The 18,722-nt window shown below is 49.8% G+C and overlaps 1 gene segment (V, D, J or C); it reads right to left on the bottom strand.

Annotated features, from left to right (window-relative positions):
• Window positions 1-927: 927 nt before the first annotated feature.
• LOC127586049 (immunoglobulin heavy constant gamma 2-like) lies at window positions 928-11,282 on the bottom strand. The segment is given in 6 exon segments: window positions 928-1,191; window positions 3,915-4,233; window positions 5,631-5,957; window positions 7,818-8,135; window positions 10,171-10,454; window positions 11,061-11,282. Coding segments are annotated over 5 exon segments (1,200 nt in total).
• Window positions 11,283-18,722: the final 7,440 nt, after the last annotated feature.

Below are 18,722 nucleotides of genomic sequence, written 5' to 3'. Positions count from 1 at the left end.
GGCTGGTCGGGCAGCGTGTGAAGGGAGAAAACATGTTAGTTTTAAGTTGCAGAAAGGTAGTAGAGGGTTGGATAGGACAGACGGAATAGCTGATAACGGCGAGACCAAACTGGTTAATGTGGCAATTGGAGGAGGGGCGTGGGGAAGGGGGTGGGGGAGGTGGAGGGGAGGGGTGGGAGAAAGGGTGGGGAGGAGTGGGGGTTGGGTGCGGGGAGGGTGTGGGGGTGAGGGTGGGGAGGGGAAGGGGTGAGGGGGAAAAGGGGGTGGGGAGGGGTGAGGGTGGGTGGGGAGGGGAAGGGGTGAGGGGGAAAAAGGGGGTGGGGAGGGGTGAGGGTGGGTGGAAGAGGGGTGGGGGGAGGTGGAGGTGGGTGGGGAGGGGGGAGGGGAAGGGCCATGCCCATGAACGATTATTTCCTTCCATTTCCCTCCGGTGAGATTCTTTTTACATTCAAGATCAGGTTGTGTCAGGCAAAGACATAATTCATTGTCCATCTCCACTGTTGTGTCCTTTCAGAGGGCGGTTCAGTGTCTGGAGTCCCCCACGGGGTTAGCAGTGCGGATTTCTTTACACGAGGGACTGTGAGCCACTATTTATTCCAGATTTATTTAACCAGTTTAGTTGAAAATCCCCAGCTGCCGCTGTGGGATTTCACATCGTCACTCTGGATTATTAGTGAACCATTATGCATTTAACATTCTGATGTTTAACATATGGATGAGGAAACAGGTGAATTCAGCTTTACAAATTAAGTCGCTCTGCCTTTCATCAGCTGGTTTCTACGCTCAACTGGTCTGATTTGGGAAACAGTTCCCCCGAGCGAATTCTTTCCAAAGCCTTGTAATAGAAAAGACCGTGCACTAATTTGTCAGTGGGCATGCTGTCTTTCTAATCCGCTGGTGTAATTAATAAAGAAATAATTAAGCAAAGGCTTTTAATGATTTATTTGAAGCTTGCCACATCTCGAGTTATTTTCAGAGGCCAGTAGTTCATTGAGCAAACGTGCCTGCTTTTAATTATCAGAATATTGAGTTTGATCACAAAGGGACAGATGAGTTTTATTAATGTAGATCTTGAGTGGCGAAATAAGGTAAAGATACATCCAAAGGCAAATACAAATATCACTCCGGTTAAATTGGTTCAGGCCGGTGGGGACTCCAGGCAATTGGAATCTCTGTCTGAGGGATCCTCAGCTGAAAGAGAAGCAGCTTCAATATATCACACATGTTGGAAACTGACCAAAAATATCGATTTATGAATTTAGCAGGATCATCACTATAATTTAGGGATTAACTATGGCCGCTCTCCCCGCCTGAATGCTCTGCACCGAAACACCCGTGATTCATTTTATCCGGCCTTTTTTTTGCTTTGAGGAATTTCACCTGACATTTTCCAGAAATACATCCCTTCCTAAATCAATGAATGACTGTAATTCTCAGTGTTAAGCTCTGCAGAATGGTGTAGCTGCCTCACAACCCTCAGTGAAAATAAAGAACCCGCAGACGCTAGAAATCTGAAATAAAAACTTAAACTGCTGAACAATAGGTGCGATGTCTGTCTTTGGATCTCTTGAGGCCAGACCGAAACTTGCGGAGCCGCATTCATTAAGTGTGCGTGACAATATCTGTATAAATTACTGTCTGCTCCTTTGTACTGTGGAGACCTCGGGTAACGACTCTCAACGAATGCTGAAGAGACCTCTCCCTAGTAGTATACTGCTAATAAACGCGTTTTATTGAATCAGCCTGTGTTACTTTGCAGCGGACAGGAGTGGGAACTTAAAATCGGGACGACAGGTCTACCTTCTGAGCTACACCTTCGCTGTAACTCTGTTAACCCTTGATCATAAGATGTATTTTACATGCAAGTTCAAGGATTCTTCCAACTCCAGATCTTCAAAAGCTGCTGTGTCAATTAGCTCAGGGACCCGAGGTTCAAGCAATGCTCTCGCCGAACGGGTGTACCCGAGGGAAGGGGGGGGGGGGGTATAGCATTAGAGAATGAGAGAATGTGGGTGGCAGGATACCAAGAACAAAGAAAGAACAATCTGCGTTTATATAGTGCAGTGCGTAACTTCAGGGCGTTTAAAAATGCAAGAGGACCATTTCGGAAGCGCCACCACAGGAGATGCGGCGACCTGTGTGTGTGTGTGTGCAGCAAGAGCGTCACAAGCCACAGTGATAAAACACGCGGATTTAGTGATGTTGACTGAGGGGGGAAAGGAAATCCCCTCAGCACCGAGCGATGCTTTGTATCCTTCCCCCTCCCTCCAAGGAGGCAGCGGGCTTCAGTTTAACATCTTATCCGAAAGGTGGCGCCTTTGATGGCGTGGTACACCCTCACTACCACGCTGGGAGCCTCAGCCTGGAGTTTTATGCCCAAGTTCGTGGGGTGGGTCTTGAACTCAGAACCTCCTGACTGACTGCTTTTAACTGGCCTCAGTGGATATTTTCTTTTTAAGCGGAAGGGAAAAGAGCAGAGTGTCAGGAGCCAACTCCACCAGCCTTCTTCAGAGGAGAACATTACTTTTTTTTGGTTTAGATCAGTCATGGTGGTGAGGACTTGGAAGTGGCAGAAGTTGTTCCCAGTTCAGCCAGACACCCACCTGACTATACTGTAGCTCCATCAGAGGGGAGGTTGAGACTGAGAGAGTGGGATGGTGGTTGAGGGTGGCTGTGATTGAGTTGAATGGATTCTCCAGCGAGGGGGCGTTGTCTCAGGATAAGGGTCAGGTCATTTGAGACTGAGGTACATCGAAAGGTTTCCTCGCAGCGGTGGTGAATCTTTGCAATCCTCTACCCCAGAGAGCTGGGGTGGGGGTGGGGAGGAGGCTAGTTCATTAGAATCATTTAAGTTGGGGGTAGATAAACTTTGGAAAGATCCGGGTGGAAAGGGGTTGAGGGACAGGGGAAGGGAGCACAGAGGAAGAGATGAGGCCCGGGAAGATCAGCCATGATCATATTGAATGGGGCAGATCTGTGAGGCTGAGTGGCCTATTTACGTCTGTTCTTGTGATGCAAGGGTGAATGTTGGAGGAGGGGGAAACCAAGATCTTCCGATATCTTTTCTTGCCAAGATCCAGGTACCACAGGTTGTAACACACATGGGTATAAAACGAGCCCTTCCACATCTGATAGGTACTGTACCCCGAGAACGATTCTTCCACTGGCCCCCGACCCTCCTGTCCTGAAGGAGTAACGTTTACCAACCTACCTTTGCTTCTACAGACCAGTCCTCGGTTTCCGCCATCCTTCTGTCGGCAGGCAATCCGGGCCCCGTACAAACATTACAATCAGATTAAAGGCGGCGCTGAAGCCTTCATCAGCCCCCGCCTTTTGTGCTTAAATGCCCCCGATTACGTCTCCTCTCCAGCACCTCACCCCATTCTCCCTCCCACATGGGCTCTCCGAATCCTTTGACGCGATGGATGGCAATCAAAGAACTCACGGCTTCTAGGAACACAACGGGCTCCACTTTCACAGATACAACCTCAACAAGTTGTCATTGGAAGGCTTGTCAGGTGGAGTCCCACCAGGTATCTGGACCATTGCATGCTCATGGCACGGAAACCGACACACCAGTCCACTACACTAATCCTACACCAATCCCATTTCCCCCACATTCTCGTCAACTCCTCCCAGATGCTACCGCTCACCAACATACGGGGCAATTGGCGGTGGCCAAACCCGCGTGTCTTTGAGGCGTTGGAGAAAACCGGAGCAAACCTATGCGGTCAGCGGGAGAGCGTGGATCGAACCCGGGTCTCTGAGGTCGTGAGGCAGCGGATCTACTGGCTGCACCACTGTGGACATTTTCGGGTTGCATTCCTGGGAAGACTTTCGTCTTCCATAACTGACCGAAGGCCGGGATCAATTTTAGCGTCTGCCACCAGTTTCAATGGGGAGAGTTCACATACCTTATCTGGAACCACTCCTCAATGGGAAAGGAGAGGGACTTGTGTCCCACCACGCACACGTAGGTGAGCGAGCGGTCCACATCCGACAAGGGGATGGTCATCTGACTGGCCGTGCTGTAAGTCCCGCTGGAGTCCGACACCACGGGGAAGTTGGTGACCCAGCCCATCTCCTGCACGCCCCTCTCCGTCCTCCAGGTCACGTAGATGTCGGCCGGGGAGAAGCCGGACACGTAGCAGACGAGTGTCACCGTCTGGTCTCGCACGGAGCGGTCCGCCTGCACTCTGAGCGTGGTGATTGTTGGCTGCCGCAGGTATTCTTCTGTTGGAGACGGAGATAAAACACTTAATCCATTGGGATCGGAGGTTCGATTCCACCAATTGGATGTCCCGACTAAAAGTAAATTGCGTCAGTTAAAGGTCGGCATGGACGTCTACCTCGTGAGAAGGGGTCTACCCCTTGCTGCCACGCACACTATTCTATCAAATTCACTAGAAGGCGGACTTGCGTTTTTTGTCCTGAACACCCGGGGAGAGTGCGCTGCCCTGGCAGCACCCGGGGAGAGAAACAGTTCTCATGGAAGGTCATCACCTGAACTCTGTTTCTGTCTCCGCATCCGCTGCCTGGCCTGCTGAGCGTTTTCAGCAGTTTCTGTTCCTATTGCAGATTTCCAGCACCTGCAACCGACGGCACGAACTGGCGCACAACAAGCTCCCACAAACGCAGCGTGAGAATCAGCAGATAACCATCAGGATGATATAATTTATCCTCACTACCGGATTGTCGCCTGCAGCGGGAGGACATCAGGCGTCCTTTCCCTGTCTGCTCTCTGTGTGACTCCAGACCAGCAACAGTGTGGCTGGTTCTGAGATGTTCTCTGAAACGGCTCAGCGAGCCAATTTGATTAGGTTTGGACAGTGAATGCCAGCCTTGTGAGCGATGCCCACATCCTGGAAAAGTGAATAAATGAAAAAAAAGCGAGGGGTCAAATCGGCGCTCAATTGAACATCTCATTCAAATGACAACACTTCTGGCAATGGAACTCTCCCTCTGCACTGCTCAAGTTGTGGACTAAACGTCTGTGTCCAGGTTTCTGGAGCAGGTCGGCACCACACTAACCCTGGCCACAAGTATCGTCCACCCCGTCACCTCATCAATACATGATCGGAGCAGGAATAGGCCACTCGGCCCCTCGAACTTGTTCCGCCGTCCAATCAGGTCATAGCCGAATCTGTGTCTGGAACCCATGTTCCTGACGCATCCCCAACGCCTCTGGTTGCGTTTCTGTCTGAACATCTATGGATCTTTCCCAACTCAAGAGTTTAAAATAGAATAAGAATCTAAACATCTGAGAAACAAGTTTCATGTTGTAAATTTGAATTTTACTCCGTAAATCTGAATTCAAAACCAAAAAAGCGGGAAACACTCAGCAGGCCAGGCAGCGTCTGTGGAGAATGGGGAAGGGTTGACGTTTCAGGTCGTGACCTCATCATTAACTTGTGTCGCCTCTCCCCACTGATCGACCCAAACCAGTGGCTCAAAGTTAAACTTCAAAATCTTGTCGTTTGGACAATGCATTCAAAATGATTAAATGTTGAGCCAATCTAGGATGTTTAGCTATGACAAAGAATGGTCAAGTTGGTTGCTTGATTTAGGTTGGTTATTCTTTCACGTTAGGAATAGGAGGACGGGAACCAGGAGAAACGCTGTCTTCCTACCTTCTGCCTCTGTCTTATTAATGCTTCGGACCAGCCCATCTGGCAGTGAGATGTGTTGAACCTCGCACGAGTAGACGGAGACTTGTTTCCACTTATGGGTAGATGTCACCAATTCGCTTCGGGAACTATAGGTACCGTTGTCGTTCAGGATCGGCACGGAGCTTTTGATGCCCGCGAGCACCGGATTGCCGTCGGCAAACCAGCTGAAGGAGATTTCAGCGGGGTAATAGCCAGCCGCCTGGCAGGTCACGGTGGCCTGCTCTTTCATGTCCATCTCCTCGAAGCTCGGTGGCAAAACATAAACCATGGGCGCCATCGGGTATTGTCCTGTAACAACCACACACACATGGACTTAAAGAATGCTACAACATATCTAAGCTGTCTTGTGCACGGTTGACAAGATCGCACTTTAGGTCAAACCAATTCGCGAGCTCTCTCATTCTATAGACCTTGTGGGTTTTTACTATGGGGAGCGGAGGAGTTTCGCCGGGATATGACCTGGATTGGAACATTTCAGTTGTAAGGGGAGACTGTATGCGCTTGGTTTGTTTTCCCTGAAGCGGAGGAGGTCGACGGACCTGATAGAGACACACAAAATGATGATGGGGAGAGAAAGGGGAGATGGAAAAATATTTTCTCCGCAGTGCAGACGTCTAAGACAAGCAGGCGTGAGTTTAAGGTGAGAGGTAGGCGGTTTAGAGCGGATCTGAGGGTGGCTGGAACGCGCTCCTTGAAGAGGTGGTGGAGGCAGATACTCCCGGGGCATCTAAGGAGCGTCTAGACAAGCGCTTGAATCGCTAAACTACAGAAGACAACGGATCTAATGCGGGTGATAGGTATAACGGAGGGCATGGTCATGATGGGCAGAAGGGTTGGGGATTCCATAACTAGAGGGCACAGATACAAGTTAAGAGGCGGGAGATTTAAAAAAGACCTGAGAGGGAACTTCTTTACACAGAGGGCGGGGAGTACCTGGAATGAGCTGCCAGAGGAAGTGGTCGAGGTGGGTACAATTGCAACATTTAGGAGGCATTTGGATAGTTACATGGAGGGGAGGGGATTGGAGGGCTATGGGCCGAACGCGGGCAACTGGGACTAGCAGAGAGGATGCTGTGGTCGGCATGGACCAGTTGGGCCGAAGAGCCAGTCTCCCTGCTGTATTACTCGATGACTCGATGACTCTTGAGGGAGACACAAGAAACTGCAGATACTGGAATCTGGAGCAACACACAAAATGCTGGAAGAACTCAAGAGGGTCGGGCAGCAACTATGAGGGAAATGGACAGTCGACGTTTGGAGTCGAGACCCTTCACTTGGATTGAAAGATGGGGGAGGTGGCCAGTTTCAAAAGGTGGAGGGAAGGGGTGGAGCAAGAGCTGGCGGGTGATAGGTGGATCCAAGTGAATGTGGTGATAGGCAGGCGGAGGAGGGAGAGTGGGAACAGAGTCGGCAGCTGGGAGGTGACAGGTGAATGTGACAAAGGGCTGAAGACGATGGAAACTGACGGGAGAGAAAGGAGTAAAGGGAGGGAGGTAGGGAGAGCCGTGGGGGAGGGGAACGTGGGAGGAGTGTGTGGGTGACGGGCACATGGAGACGGTGTGGGAGGGGTGGGAGAACGGGTGAAGGGGACCAGGTTTCTGTGCGATGTCTCCATGTATCTCTTTTCTTTACCACGTTTTCAGCAGTGAATTCCTAACCCCGACCACTTGTGGTGCCCCCCCCCCCGCCTTCTCAAGTCCTTCAGATAGTTCCACCAACCCACGCCATTGCTCAATGACCTCTCTGCTGTTCACTCTACCCAGGCCTCCCATACTTAACACACTTAATTCCACGAAAGGCAATCCCAGAGAGAATGGAAGGACGTGGACCATGTGCAGGCAGAAAGGACTAGGTATCATTAGCTTAATTAGTTCGGCACAATGTTGTGGGCCGAAGGGCCTGTTCCCGTGCTGTTCTGTTCTATGTTCTACGTTCAACCGGAACAGACTCTCCTCGTGACTATAACTCTCCATGTCTGGCTCCATCCCAATAGATCAAAATGGGACATTTTCCGGGTTAAATTTGTGCTTGTGGTGCAGTGCCCGGAATAAAAGACAGCACCAAGGGCGCCAGTTCCCAAACACACCTGTTCTGCATCCCACTGAAGACCATGTCCGGCCCCAGAAGGAAGCCGAGAGCTGCACTCACCGGCATTACTGACGTGTTTGGAGACGGGCGAAGGGAGAGTTTCATGAGTCACGTGGCATGTGTAAACGGAGCCCTTGATCCACTGGGAAGCGGTGGTCATCAGCTTGCTAATCTTGGTGTAGGTGGCGTTGGGTCCCAACAGGGAAGCTGAATGCGAGACCCCCGCGTCCACCTCCTCTCCGTCCACTGACCAGGAAATGGAGATCGCCTCGGGGTAAAAGTCCTCGGCTACGCAGAGCAAAGCAATGTCCTGCTGCTGGAGAACGTCCTCTGGGCTCGGATGGTGGAAGTGCACCTGAGGCGGGGACTGGGGAGGGGCTGGAACGAAAGAGCTATGTTAACCGGTCCGGTGGTCCTCAGCCCGCGGTGGCCGCACATCTGAAATTAAGCAGATCATGTCGTGTCCTTGGAGGGATACACAGGGTCAATGTTTCTAGCCGATGACCTTCCATCAGAAGGTTTGAATTGCAACTTGTTTTAAGATGCAGAGGAAGAGAGGAGGGAGGTTAACACACCGGAAGGACGGAGACGCCAGAGACTGCAGATGCTGGAACGTGGGGCAACGGACAACCTGCTGGAGGAACTCAGCGGGTCGAGCAGCATCTGTGGGGGGTGGGAGGTGGGGGAAAGGAACTGTCGATGAAAGGAATTGTCCGAGACACTCAGGAACGTCGACAACTCATTTCCTCTCACAGATGCTGCTCGACCCGCTAAGTTCCTGCAGCAGATTGGTATAGGTATTGGTTTATCATTGTCACTGGTACCGAGGCACAGTGAAAACCTTGTCTTGCATACTGATCGTACAGGTCAATTCATTACACAGTGCAGTTACATTGAGTCAGTACAGAGTGCATTGAGGTAGTACAGGTAAAAACAATAACAGTACAGAGTAAAGTGTCACAGATACAGAGAAAATGCAGTGCAATAAGGTGCTGTAGGAGGTAAAGCCCGTCAGAGCATCGACCTGGAACGCTAACTCTGTTTCTCTCTCCATAGACGCCGCCTGACCAGCTGAGTATTCTCTGTTATCGTCTAAGGTCTGCAAAACCTTTAGATTGGATCATAATGTGCTTTTATAAACACAATTTATTTTCCTTCAGGTAACTTCACCTTTCCCTGTGTTATCCTATTACCAAACTTTCCACCCCCAGTCTCCGCTGTTCTCTTTTTCCCATCTTACAAAGGTGTATAACATTTGTTTCGGGAAGATATTTTGCTAAATAGTGAAAGTGAATTAAAAATTCATTGATACCCAGTGAATTCAAGCATAACATTATCAGGCTCTTTTACAGTGAAACCGGTTTCTAAGAACCGGAAATAACCCCCAGTATATTGGTTCTGGCAGAGTCATAGAGTAATACAGCACGGAAATAGGCCCTTCGGCCCAACTCGTCCATGCCAACCAAGGTGTCCACCTAAGTTAGTTCCATTTGCCCAGGTTTGGCCCATATCATCCTAAACCTTTCCTATCCATATAATTATCCAAACATCTTTTAACTGTTATTGTACCTGCCACAACCACTTCCTCTGGCAGGTCGTTCCATGTACACACCACCCTATGTGTGAAGAAGTTGCCCCTCAGGTCGCTTTTAAATCTTTCTCCTCTCACCTTAAACCTATGACCTCTAGTTTTTTGTTCCCTTTTCCTGAGTGCATTCATCCTATCTATGCCCCTCATGGTTTTATACACCTCCATAAAGTCACCAGCCCGCCCAACCTCTCCCTATAACTCAAGTCCTGGCAGCATCCTCGTAAATCTTCTTTGCGCTCTTTCCAGCTTACTGGCCTTTCCAATAGGGGGACCAAAACTGGATACAAGGTTGGAAAAGAGGCAGAGGATCAAATCAGTAGCAGGATCTCCATTTCGGTTGCTTTCTGAAAAAATGATTGTCATTTCGTTTCATTGCTACCTCAACATCAGTATAACGTTAGGTCCTAAGCAATGCCCAATAGGATGAAGGATCCTCCCTATCCAAAACCCACCAAGCGTCTTCAAGGCATGGATGGACAGAGTCATAGATATTAAAGGATGCAAAAGACATGTCATCAGTGCAAAAAAGTGGTGCTGAGGTGATGGATGATATTGAATGTCAACGCAGACATGAGGCGCCGAATGGCCTGATCCTGCTTCTGGTTCGTCTGTTCTACGTTCATATTCAGTCTATAAGCGTCAGGTGTGAGATTGCAGGTGTCTATTGAAGGTTAATCAAGAGAACTCCCCCCTCGTCTCCCAACACGGTTTTCGCTCCCACCCAACGGACGCCACGTCTGATAGTGCAGCACTCCCTCGACACGGCACCGTGGCCCCATCCGAGGGTAAGTGTCGACAAACAGAAACAGCGAGGGCACCTACCGGCGTCTACAGTGAGCGTAACTCCGCATCCGCTCCAGTCGGTGCTGTAGGGAAAGTAGGTGTTGGAGCTGCCACAGTAATACCTGGCGGAATCCACCCGCTGTAGGTCCTTTATGGTGAGGGAGAACTTCTTGCTGGTCCAGTCCTTGGAACCAATGAACCTGTCGGTCCCGGGCACCAAGTAGAGCGCCGCAGTGGATCCCGGAGTCCAGTACAAGATCCATGAGATCATCTGGTCGGTGGGCTTTGCGGATCCCCAGATGAAAAAATGGTCATCCAGATTCCTGGAAGTGAAGCAGTCCAGCGTCACGGTTTCATTTTCGCGACGGCTCATGGATATTGGGGATATGTAGAGAGTGTCGTCAGCCAGAACGAGGCCTGCAGTTAAATGCAGAGGCACAAACATTTAGGGAGAAGCAGAGCGGGCTCAGGATTGTTGGCAGAAAGAGGAAAAGAATGTTATTTATTTTCCTTTTACGCATCTGGTTGTGATCTGGATGGCCGATTGAGCGGTAATTATCAAAGGGAAATGGATAATTATTGAAGTGAGATGGAATCTATAGTTAACGGGAAGAGAGTAATGGGGTTGATTTCAAAGAGCCAACAAGAGCAGGAGGGGCCGAGTGGCCTCCTTCTGCGCTGAAAGACAACTGCTAGGGGGTGAATGCACCGCCCTTGGTGTCAGTCCCGCGTATTCGGGTTGTGATAACTTCCTCTAGAATATACTGGCTGCCCACCGCCCCTAATCCAGATTCATTCCCACGGGGGTAAATTATATTAGAGGGCTCCCGAAATGCGGAACCATCCACGCGGTCGGATATTCAGTAACAGAGTCGGGTGGAGACGGCAGACATTAGGCCCCGAAGCTCTGACTACCACGACGGACATACCTGGGCGAATAACGGTCAATATCAAGAGCCACCACATCTTCTGAGCGCCGCCACTGGCTGGAGGAGGTGAGGGCGTCCGGGATCCCGGGGTGAGCACGGACAGTGCACTGAACCGGATCGGTTTCAATTCTCAGAGCCAAGGTTTAGATCCAAGAGGAAGGCGGATGATTGAATCCCGACCTTCTCACAGTGGAAATGTGGCTTTCCTGGCTAAGGTCCAATGTACGAACTAATGGTTCACTTATAAAGTATAACATGACCCCGATGTTGCTTTGCGCTGCATATCTCTCAAAGCTGGCCCATTCATTAACTCACGGAAGACATTGTCCCGTGTCCATGTTAATCTTGTAAAGGAATGCCACCCTTTATTCACTTGTCACGATGATGCACTTACACCTGACCCGGGGTCGTGGTCTCAGAGCAGGGGTGGGAGGTGGTATTAACTCTGAGCCAGAAATTTGTTGGTTCAGGCGGCAAGCGAGAGCACAGGGTGCACTGGTAGCATGGCGGAGCAGCAGCTGCTACCTCACAGCTCCAGAGACCCGGGACCGATCCTGACCATGGGCGCTGTCGGCCTGGTTTGCACATTCCCCCCACTTCTCCTGTTTCCTCCCACGTCCCAACGATGTGCGTGTAGGTTGTCTGGCAACTGTAAATTAAATTACCCCTTAATGTAAATCAGTGCAAAAGAATGTAAGGGAATTTCAGGGGTGCGCACAAGCTCCTGTATGTCTAAGGGAGAGAGTTAGTGAGTGAGAGAGAGAGAGAGAAGGGGGTGAGGGAGGGAGCGAGAGGGAGTGTGTCTGTGAGAGAGAGAGGGAGAGGAAGAAGAGACAGTGTGGAGGTGTGTGAAAGAGGGAGGGGATGTGTGTGTACGAGAGAGAGAAAGAGAGAGAGGTAGAGAGCGAGCGTGTGTATGTCTGTGTGTGTGTGTGTGTTTGCGTGGATGAGAGAGAGAGGAGGGGAAGAATGTGTGTGTGAGAGAGGGACAGGGAGAGAGAGAGTGTGTGTGTGGATAAAAGAGAGAGAGGGAAGACAGAGAGAGAGAGAGTGTGTGTGTGTGTGTGTTGAGAGAGAGAGAGTATAAATTGTAGGGCTGCGGGGAATCAAGACGGGGAATGGGATTTCTTTGTTCGGAGCGAGCATGTACCTAATGGCCCGAGCGGCCTCTTTATGTATCGTAATGGTTAAGTAAAATTCTAGGCTGATACTCCAACAGGTCTCTGCTGAGATTCAATTTATCCGTCCACAAAACGTGGGACATCACTGGGAATGTCACCATATGTCCCTCATCCCTAATTGTCCCCCGAAACTTACCGGGCCGTTTCAGGGGGCGGTTACCACACTGGCGGGGGTCACACGCTGGCCAGACCGGGAGAGGATGGCGGATTTCCTCTCTGGAGGGCATGAGTGAATCAGATGGATGTTACGTCAACGTCAGTCGAAATCTACTTAATGACTAGAATTTAAATTCCCCGCCTCTGAAACTCACACCTCTGGATAAATATTTCACCAGCTACGTTGAATGAAACATTCAGTTGAGGTCCTGTCTGTTAAATCGAGGACGTTGTACAAGATCCCAGTCTCTCCGATGTTCTGGCCAGTATTTATCCTTCAACCAACAGGTTAATTGGGAATTATCACATATCCTGGCTGAGTAACATTGTGCAAGGGGCAATAACCTTGGCCCCATCACTGGTTGTGGAATCTTGCTGCGCGCCTGTTGATCGCCGCGTTCCCAACATTCCAAGACCGGCTGGTCTTCAAAATACGCAAGGGCCAGAGATGAGTTGAAGATGCAGTGTAGGAAACCAAAGCATCCTCTTGCAGTGTGATATCTTGCGTTCAGGACGGAGACGGAACAGAATTCCTCTGCACAGAGGAATGCCGACATTTGGAATGTTCTTCCTTCATGGAAGCTCAATAATATTCAAGAGTGAGTACCTGTGCCTTCATCCAAATTCACGGCCACGGCGACTTTGAGTGGCCTTGCCCATTAAGCTTATTATTAAACTTGATCTCCGACAGAATCACTGCCCTGGTTTGCAAACTACATTCTAGGTAAGCCCTGGGCTCGGTGAGCTGGGAACCTCCAGCTAACAGGGCGGAAGTGAGGTTTACATTGTTCAAAGACTCAAAGAAATTGACTTGAATTCATGTACTCAGGGTAAGGTGTGTTGCCAGTCAAGTAGATGGTCACTCCAACTTTCGCAAGCGAAGGTGTGAAAAAAAATGTATCTACTTCTTCGGGGGAAAAAACCCAAAAAATATACCGAAGCAAACAGATCAATACCAATTCTGGCTGAAGGTTGAACATCCAATGAACGATTAGCAAAGTTTGTTCGCTTCTGAACTTGGAGAGATAGCGCCTGCCCTTCAGGTGCGCGGAAGGTGACACGTCGTGCAAGCTCAGAGTTCCTTTTGTTTCGCTGAGCTCTATTTCCCTGACTAAGCCCCTTTGGATGTGAACTCGGGTTTATCGCAGTCATTGTGAAATGGCAATGACTGTAACGCTGACACCGACATGCACTGCCCGTGCGCTCTGTCCAAAGTCATGCCTCATATTTACTCATGACAGAGCATGAGTCCTTTCGGCCCATTGAGTCTGTGCCAGCTATCAGAGCAATTCCATCAGTCCCGTCGCCCCCACTTATTTCCTAGTAACCTATTCTCACACACATGCCCAGCAAATGCACTACGCACCCTGACTGTCCTAACAGCCACCCAGACTAGGGGTAATTTACAGTTACCAGGCAGTGTTTCCAGGGAAACACGCATAGCCACAGGGAGAACGTGCAAACTCCAGACAGACAAAAGCCAAGGTCAGGGCCGAACCCAGGTGATTGGAGCAGTGAGGTAGCAGCGGCAAATGCTACGCCACTGTACTGCCCTATGTCTGTTAACGTGCCGTTGATAGTGATGCACTGTTCAAATCAGCGACAAGGGTATCTGAGATTACAACGGGATCTAAATGAACTGGGAAATTGGGCCAAGGAGTGGCAGATGCAATTAACTTGGAGGAGTGTGAGGTGCTGTATTTTGGTCAGTTGAACCAGAGCAGGATTTACAGAGTAAATGGTAGGGCCCTGGGGAGTATTATAGAAACCTAGCGTGCAGGTACATACTTCTCTGAAAGTGGCGACAGAGAGAGAGAGAGGCTGGAGGAGAAGGTGTTTCCACGCTTGCCTTCATCAGTTAGGGCAATGAGTACTGGGAGTTGGAAGGTCACGTTACAGCTGTACAGGACGTTGGTGAGACTGCCCTTGCAGTATTGTGTGCTGTACTGGTCGGCCAGCGATAGGAAGCACGTCATTCAGCTGGAAAGAATATAGAAGAGATTCAGGAGGATATTACCGGGACTGGAAGGCTTGACTTATAAGGAGAGGTTTGATAGGCTGGGGCTTTTCTTCCCTGGAGCGTAGGAGGGCGAGGGGTGTATAAAATCATTAGGAGAGTAGATAAGGTAACAGTCTTTTTCCCAGGGTAGGAGAGTCTACAAGTAGAGGGTATAGGTTTGAGAGAGGGAGAAACATTTAAAAGGGAGGGGCAAAATTTTCACATAGAAGGTGGTGGGAACGAGTTACAAGAAGAAGCTGTTGAGGCGGGTACAATTACAATGTTTGAAAGACAGTTAGACAGGTACATGGCTAAGAATGGTTTAGAGAGCGAAACGCAGGACTTCGACCCGAGAAGTCGACATTTCCATTTCCCCCACAGATGCTGCTCGACCCGCTGAGTTCCTCCAGCAGACTGACTGTTGCTCCAGATTCCAGCGTCTGCAGTCTCTCGTGTCTTTAGATCAGACTGTGTTTTTATTAATAAAAATAACACAAATGAAGCGTGAAGTGGTGCAAGTTGGCAAGAAGAAGAAAGAGAGATGGTATGGTCAAACGAACGCAGTTCTAATGGGTGTGCGGAAAGGGAGGTAGCCCGTGTGTGGAAATACCGAGAGCGCATTGAGAGAGTGGTTAGCAGATTATGAGCGACCCGGAGTACAAAAGCTGGGTGGTATTGTTGAAGAAAAACACGACGATGCTGGAGGAACACAGCAGGCCATGTTTCTCTAGGTTATGTTGAACTTGTACAAAGCACAGGTTAGGCCACAACCTGAGACATACCAAAACATTTGGTTGCATGGCGCCACTGCGAATCAGGACATTGTCTTTGCATGGGGAGTAAATTGGAGTATTTATAAATGTCAATAATAGTTTGCTCACTATGCCAATTGAGCGGGATGATCATCTAACCGCCCTGCTTGTGTTGCTCTCTCAAGCAATATCCAACCAGAATTGAAAACCTGCCCCAGCCTCCCCCTGTATTTCGTCCCGCTGAAGGGTTTGGAGGAGATTGGGAGGTTTTGGATATGACTGTCGGCCTACCTTGGGCCCTTCCCGTGTGCACCGTCTGTTAAAACAAGTCAGTTGTCGGCGGTCATAGGGGCACTTATAAATGGATAATAAACGCTGGCCTTGCCAGCGACGGGTGAAAACATATTTATAAACACACACACACACACACACACACACACACACACACACACACACACAAACACACATATACTCACATACACACACACACACACACACACACGACACGCTGCACGGTAACTGAGGATCACAGTGAAACGTAGCGTTAACTGGGCCCTGGTGAAACACTGAATCAAGGCCACACGAACCCCCACCTGGTTTTGACCCGCTCTGGGTCATGGTTCAATCCAGATGGAAAACTCACGATCGATAAGCAGAGAATCCTGCAATCCGTTGGTTTAAAGTAAATCCAAGTCCAAAGGCCGTTGGTGTTTGCAAGGCTGTAATTACAACAGGCTCACCGCGAAAATACTCACAGAGACTATTGATAAATCATTAGCTCTTTGGTGTGTCGCAGAATGAAAGGTTTGATAGGATAACATCCATTTACTTTCAGAGTTATAAAGAGATAAGCGACTCCATTCCGGACATGCGATACCCATTCTTACACCAATCCCACCTCAGTCCCCTTCCCCGTTCCCATCAACTTCCCCTTCCAGAGTCTGCCACTTCCCTTCACACTTGGGGCAATTTACAGTGTTTTGTTTTGGAAACTAGAGCATCTGGGTGACAGGGAGAACGTGTAAACCCCAGAGGGGAGGTCAGGATTGAACCCGGGTCGCTGGAGCTATGAGGCAGCAGCTTTACTCTCTGCGCCACTGTGCCGCCCTTCTAACGGAGGCCCTCACAGCCTTGGTGTCAGCCACTTCATGGATATACACTCACACCGCAATGGACTCTGCCAGCAGACCCTCTACCCCTTCCCCCTCCGCTTTTAGGTGAAGTAATCTTCTCCCTGTCACCCAGATGCTCTAGTTTCCAAAACAAAACACTGTAAATTGCCCCAAGTGTGAAGGGAAGTGGCAGACTCTGGAAGGGGAAGTTGATGGGAACGGGGAAGGGGACTGAGGTGGGATTGGTGTAAGAATGGGTATCGCATGTCCGGAATGGAATCTGCTTCTGAAAAGTGAAGCAAACCTACTATTCAGCGAGTTTTAGGTTCACGGACCAGAGGGGGTGTTAGTGACTGCCCTTAACATCAAGGCAGCATTTCACTGACTGTAGCAAGAAGGCACCCTGGTAAAGCTGACGTCAACAAGCATCAAAGAGAAAACACTCTCGTGATTTGAGTCATACCTTACACACAGGGCGATGGTTGTGGTTGTTGTGGGAGGGAGCGGTTGTCGGGCTGGAGGTGGGGGAAGATAATCATCTCTGCTCCCGGATGTCACTGCAGAAGTCCCCAGGGCGGTGTGGTAGGCCCAACCCTCTTCAGCTGCTTCACCAATGACCTTCCTGCCGTCAGGAGATCAGAAATGGAATGTTCACTGATAATTGCGCAACGTTCAGCTTTACAATGTTCAATTTCATTCGCAACTCCTCGGCAAACGAAACAGCCCAGACCTGCGTGCAATAAAACCAAGGCAGCATCCAACCGAATGGCAAGTGGCAATAACACGTCGCAGAAGAGGCGGCCAATGGACGCCACCACTTAACTGGACCAGCCACAGGAACACAATGACTACAGGTGACTCAGAGGCTGGGTACTCTGCAGTGACTGACTCGCCTTCAACACCAAGACATTTAAACCAACAGCAAGGCACAAATCAGGAGCGTGTCAGAACACCCCCTTTTTTTGCAACGCTAATTATGCTTGAAAACTCAGATCATCCGGTTACAAAGCGGCGCACCTGACTAACACCCATCGACTGTCTTATGGACTCCCTTCATGACCAGCGCACCGTGGCTGCAGTGTGTACGATCTACAAAATGTTCTGAAGCTTCCCCGCCAGCACCACCCAGTCCCGGTGCCCTCCAGGTCGCAAACCGTCCAAATTTGGAAATATTCATCGCTTCCTTCACTGTTGCTGCGTCTAAATCCCAGAATTCCCCCTCTGCCCCAACCAGCACCGACGGCTGCTCACCACTGGTCTCTCAAGGGGCGACGCGGAAAGTGTGTGTGCCTTGTTGATGATGCCTACATGCAAGAATTTAAATGTCACCAGATGCGAAGAGGCCCGTTAAACTCAGTTAAACCATGCCGGTACACACACCTACATTTAACGTATGTATAGAAATGAACAGCGCTCCACTCACTACTCAGAGACACCGACCCCACCCCCTCTCTCGCTGGTGCTCCAGACTCTCCATGTTCCCTGTACTGACTCCTGTTTCAATATTCACCCCATCTTCTCCTGTTCCCCAATGTTGTCTGTTGCCCCTTCCCTCAACCCCGGATTCCTCTCCCCCTCTGGAATTGACAGACCCAGTTCACATTGTCCGCCGCATGCCATTGCAAGCAAATCATCCATCTCCAAGGACACCGTCTCCTCAGTTTGCCTTAATCTAGCACGCCCCCCAACCGCCCCTGAACCGAAGAGGGTGTCCACCGCGTTGACCAGACGTTACGCCCTTCAGTATTGTAACCCTCACTGGGTACTGAAGTATCGGGGACTCATGCAATCCCTCCCCCACAGTTACAAGTTTAAAATCATAAAACTATTAGATGATAAGATATCTTTATTAGTCACGTGTACATCGAAACACGCATCTTTTGTGTAGAGTGTTCTGGGGACAGCCCGCAAGTGTCGCCACTCTTCCGGCGCCAACATAGCATGCCCACAGCTTCCTAACCCGTACGTCTTTGGAAAGTGGGAGGAAACCGGAGCACGCGGAGGAAACCCACGCAGATACGGGGAGAACGTACACACTCCTTACAGACAGCGGTGGGAATTGAACCCGGGTCTCTGGCACTGTAAAGCGTTACGCTAACCGCTACACTATGGGGAGATATTTACCTCTGGGCACCGTGGTGTCGGGGTTCCATGCATTCCTTCCGAAGTCAATATGCACAGTTAAAATTAGAAATGTATTGCAGGATAGATATTCATCTCGCCCATTTTTTTTTGCGGGATGGATATTGCGGAAAACTCGTAACTGAAAGAATATTTAGAGAATGGTATGTCCTGTAGCCTGTGAAATTGTGGATTCAGAAACCCAAAGACCCCGATATAAAATGTATCAAAAAGAGCAGCGTTCCGATTGGACTCGTACTTCTAACCAACCAACTGTGAGCGCGTTGGGTGGAGAAACTGGAGGGAAGGACCTTCCTGAAACATGTCCTGTCCAGTTAGCT

This window comes from Pristis pectinata, chromosome 34 (genome assembly GCF_009764475.1).
Source record: "Pristis pectinata isolate sPriPec2 chromosome 34, sPriPec2.1.pri, whole genome shotgun sequence".
NCBI classification, from domain to species: Eukaryota; Metazoa; Chordata; class Chondrichthyes; order Rhinopristiformes; family Pristidae; genus Pristis; species Pristis pectinata.
The sequence above is the reverse complement of the archived record's forward strand: the minus strand, read 5'-3'. Positions and strand labels throughout refer to the sequence as shown.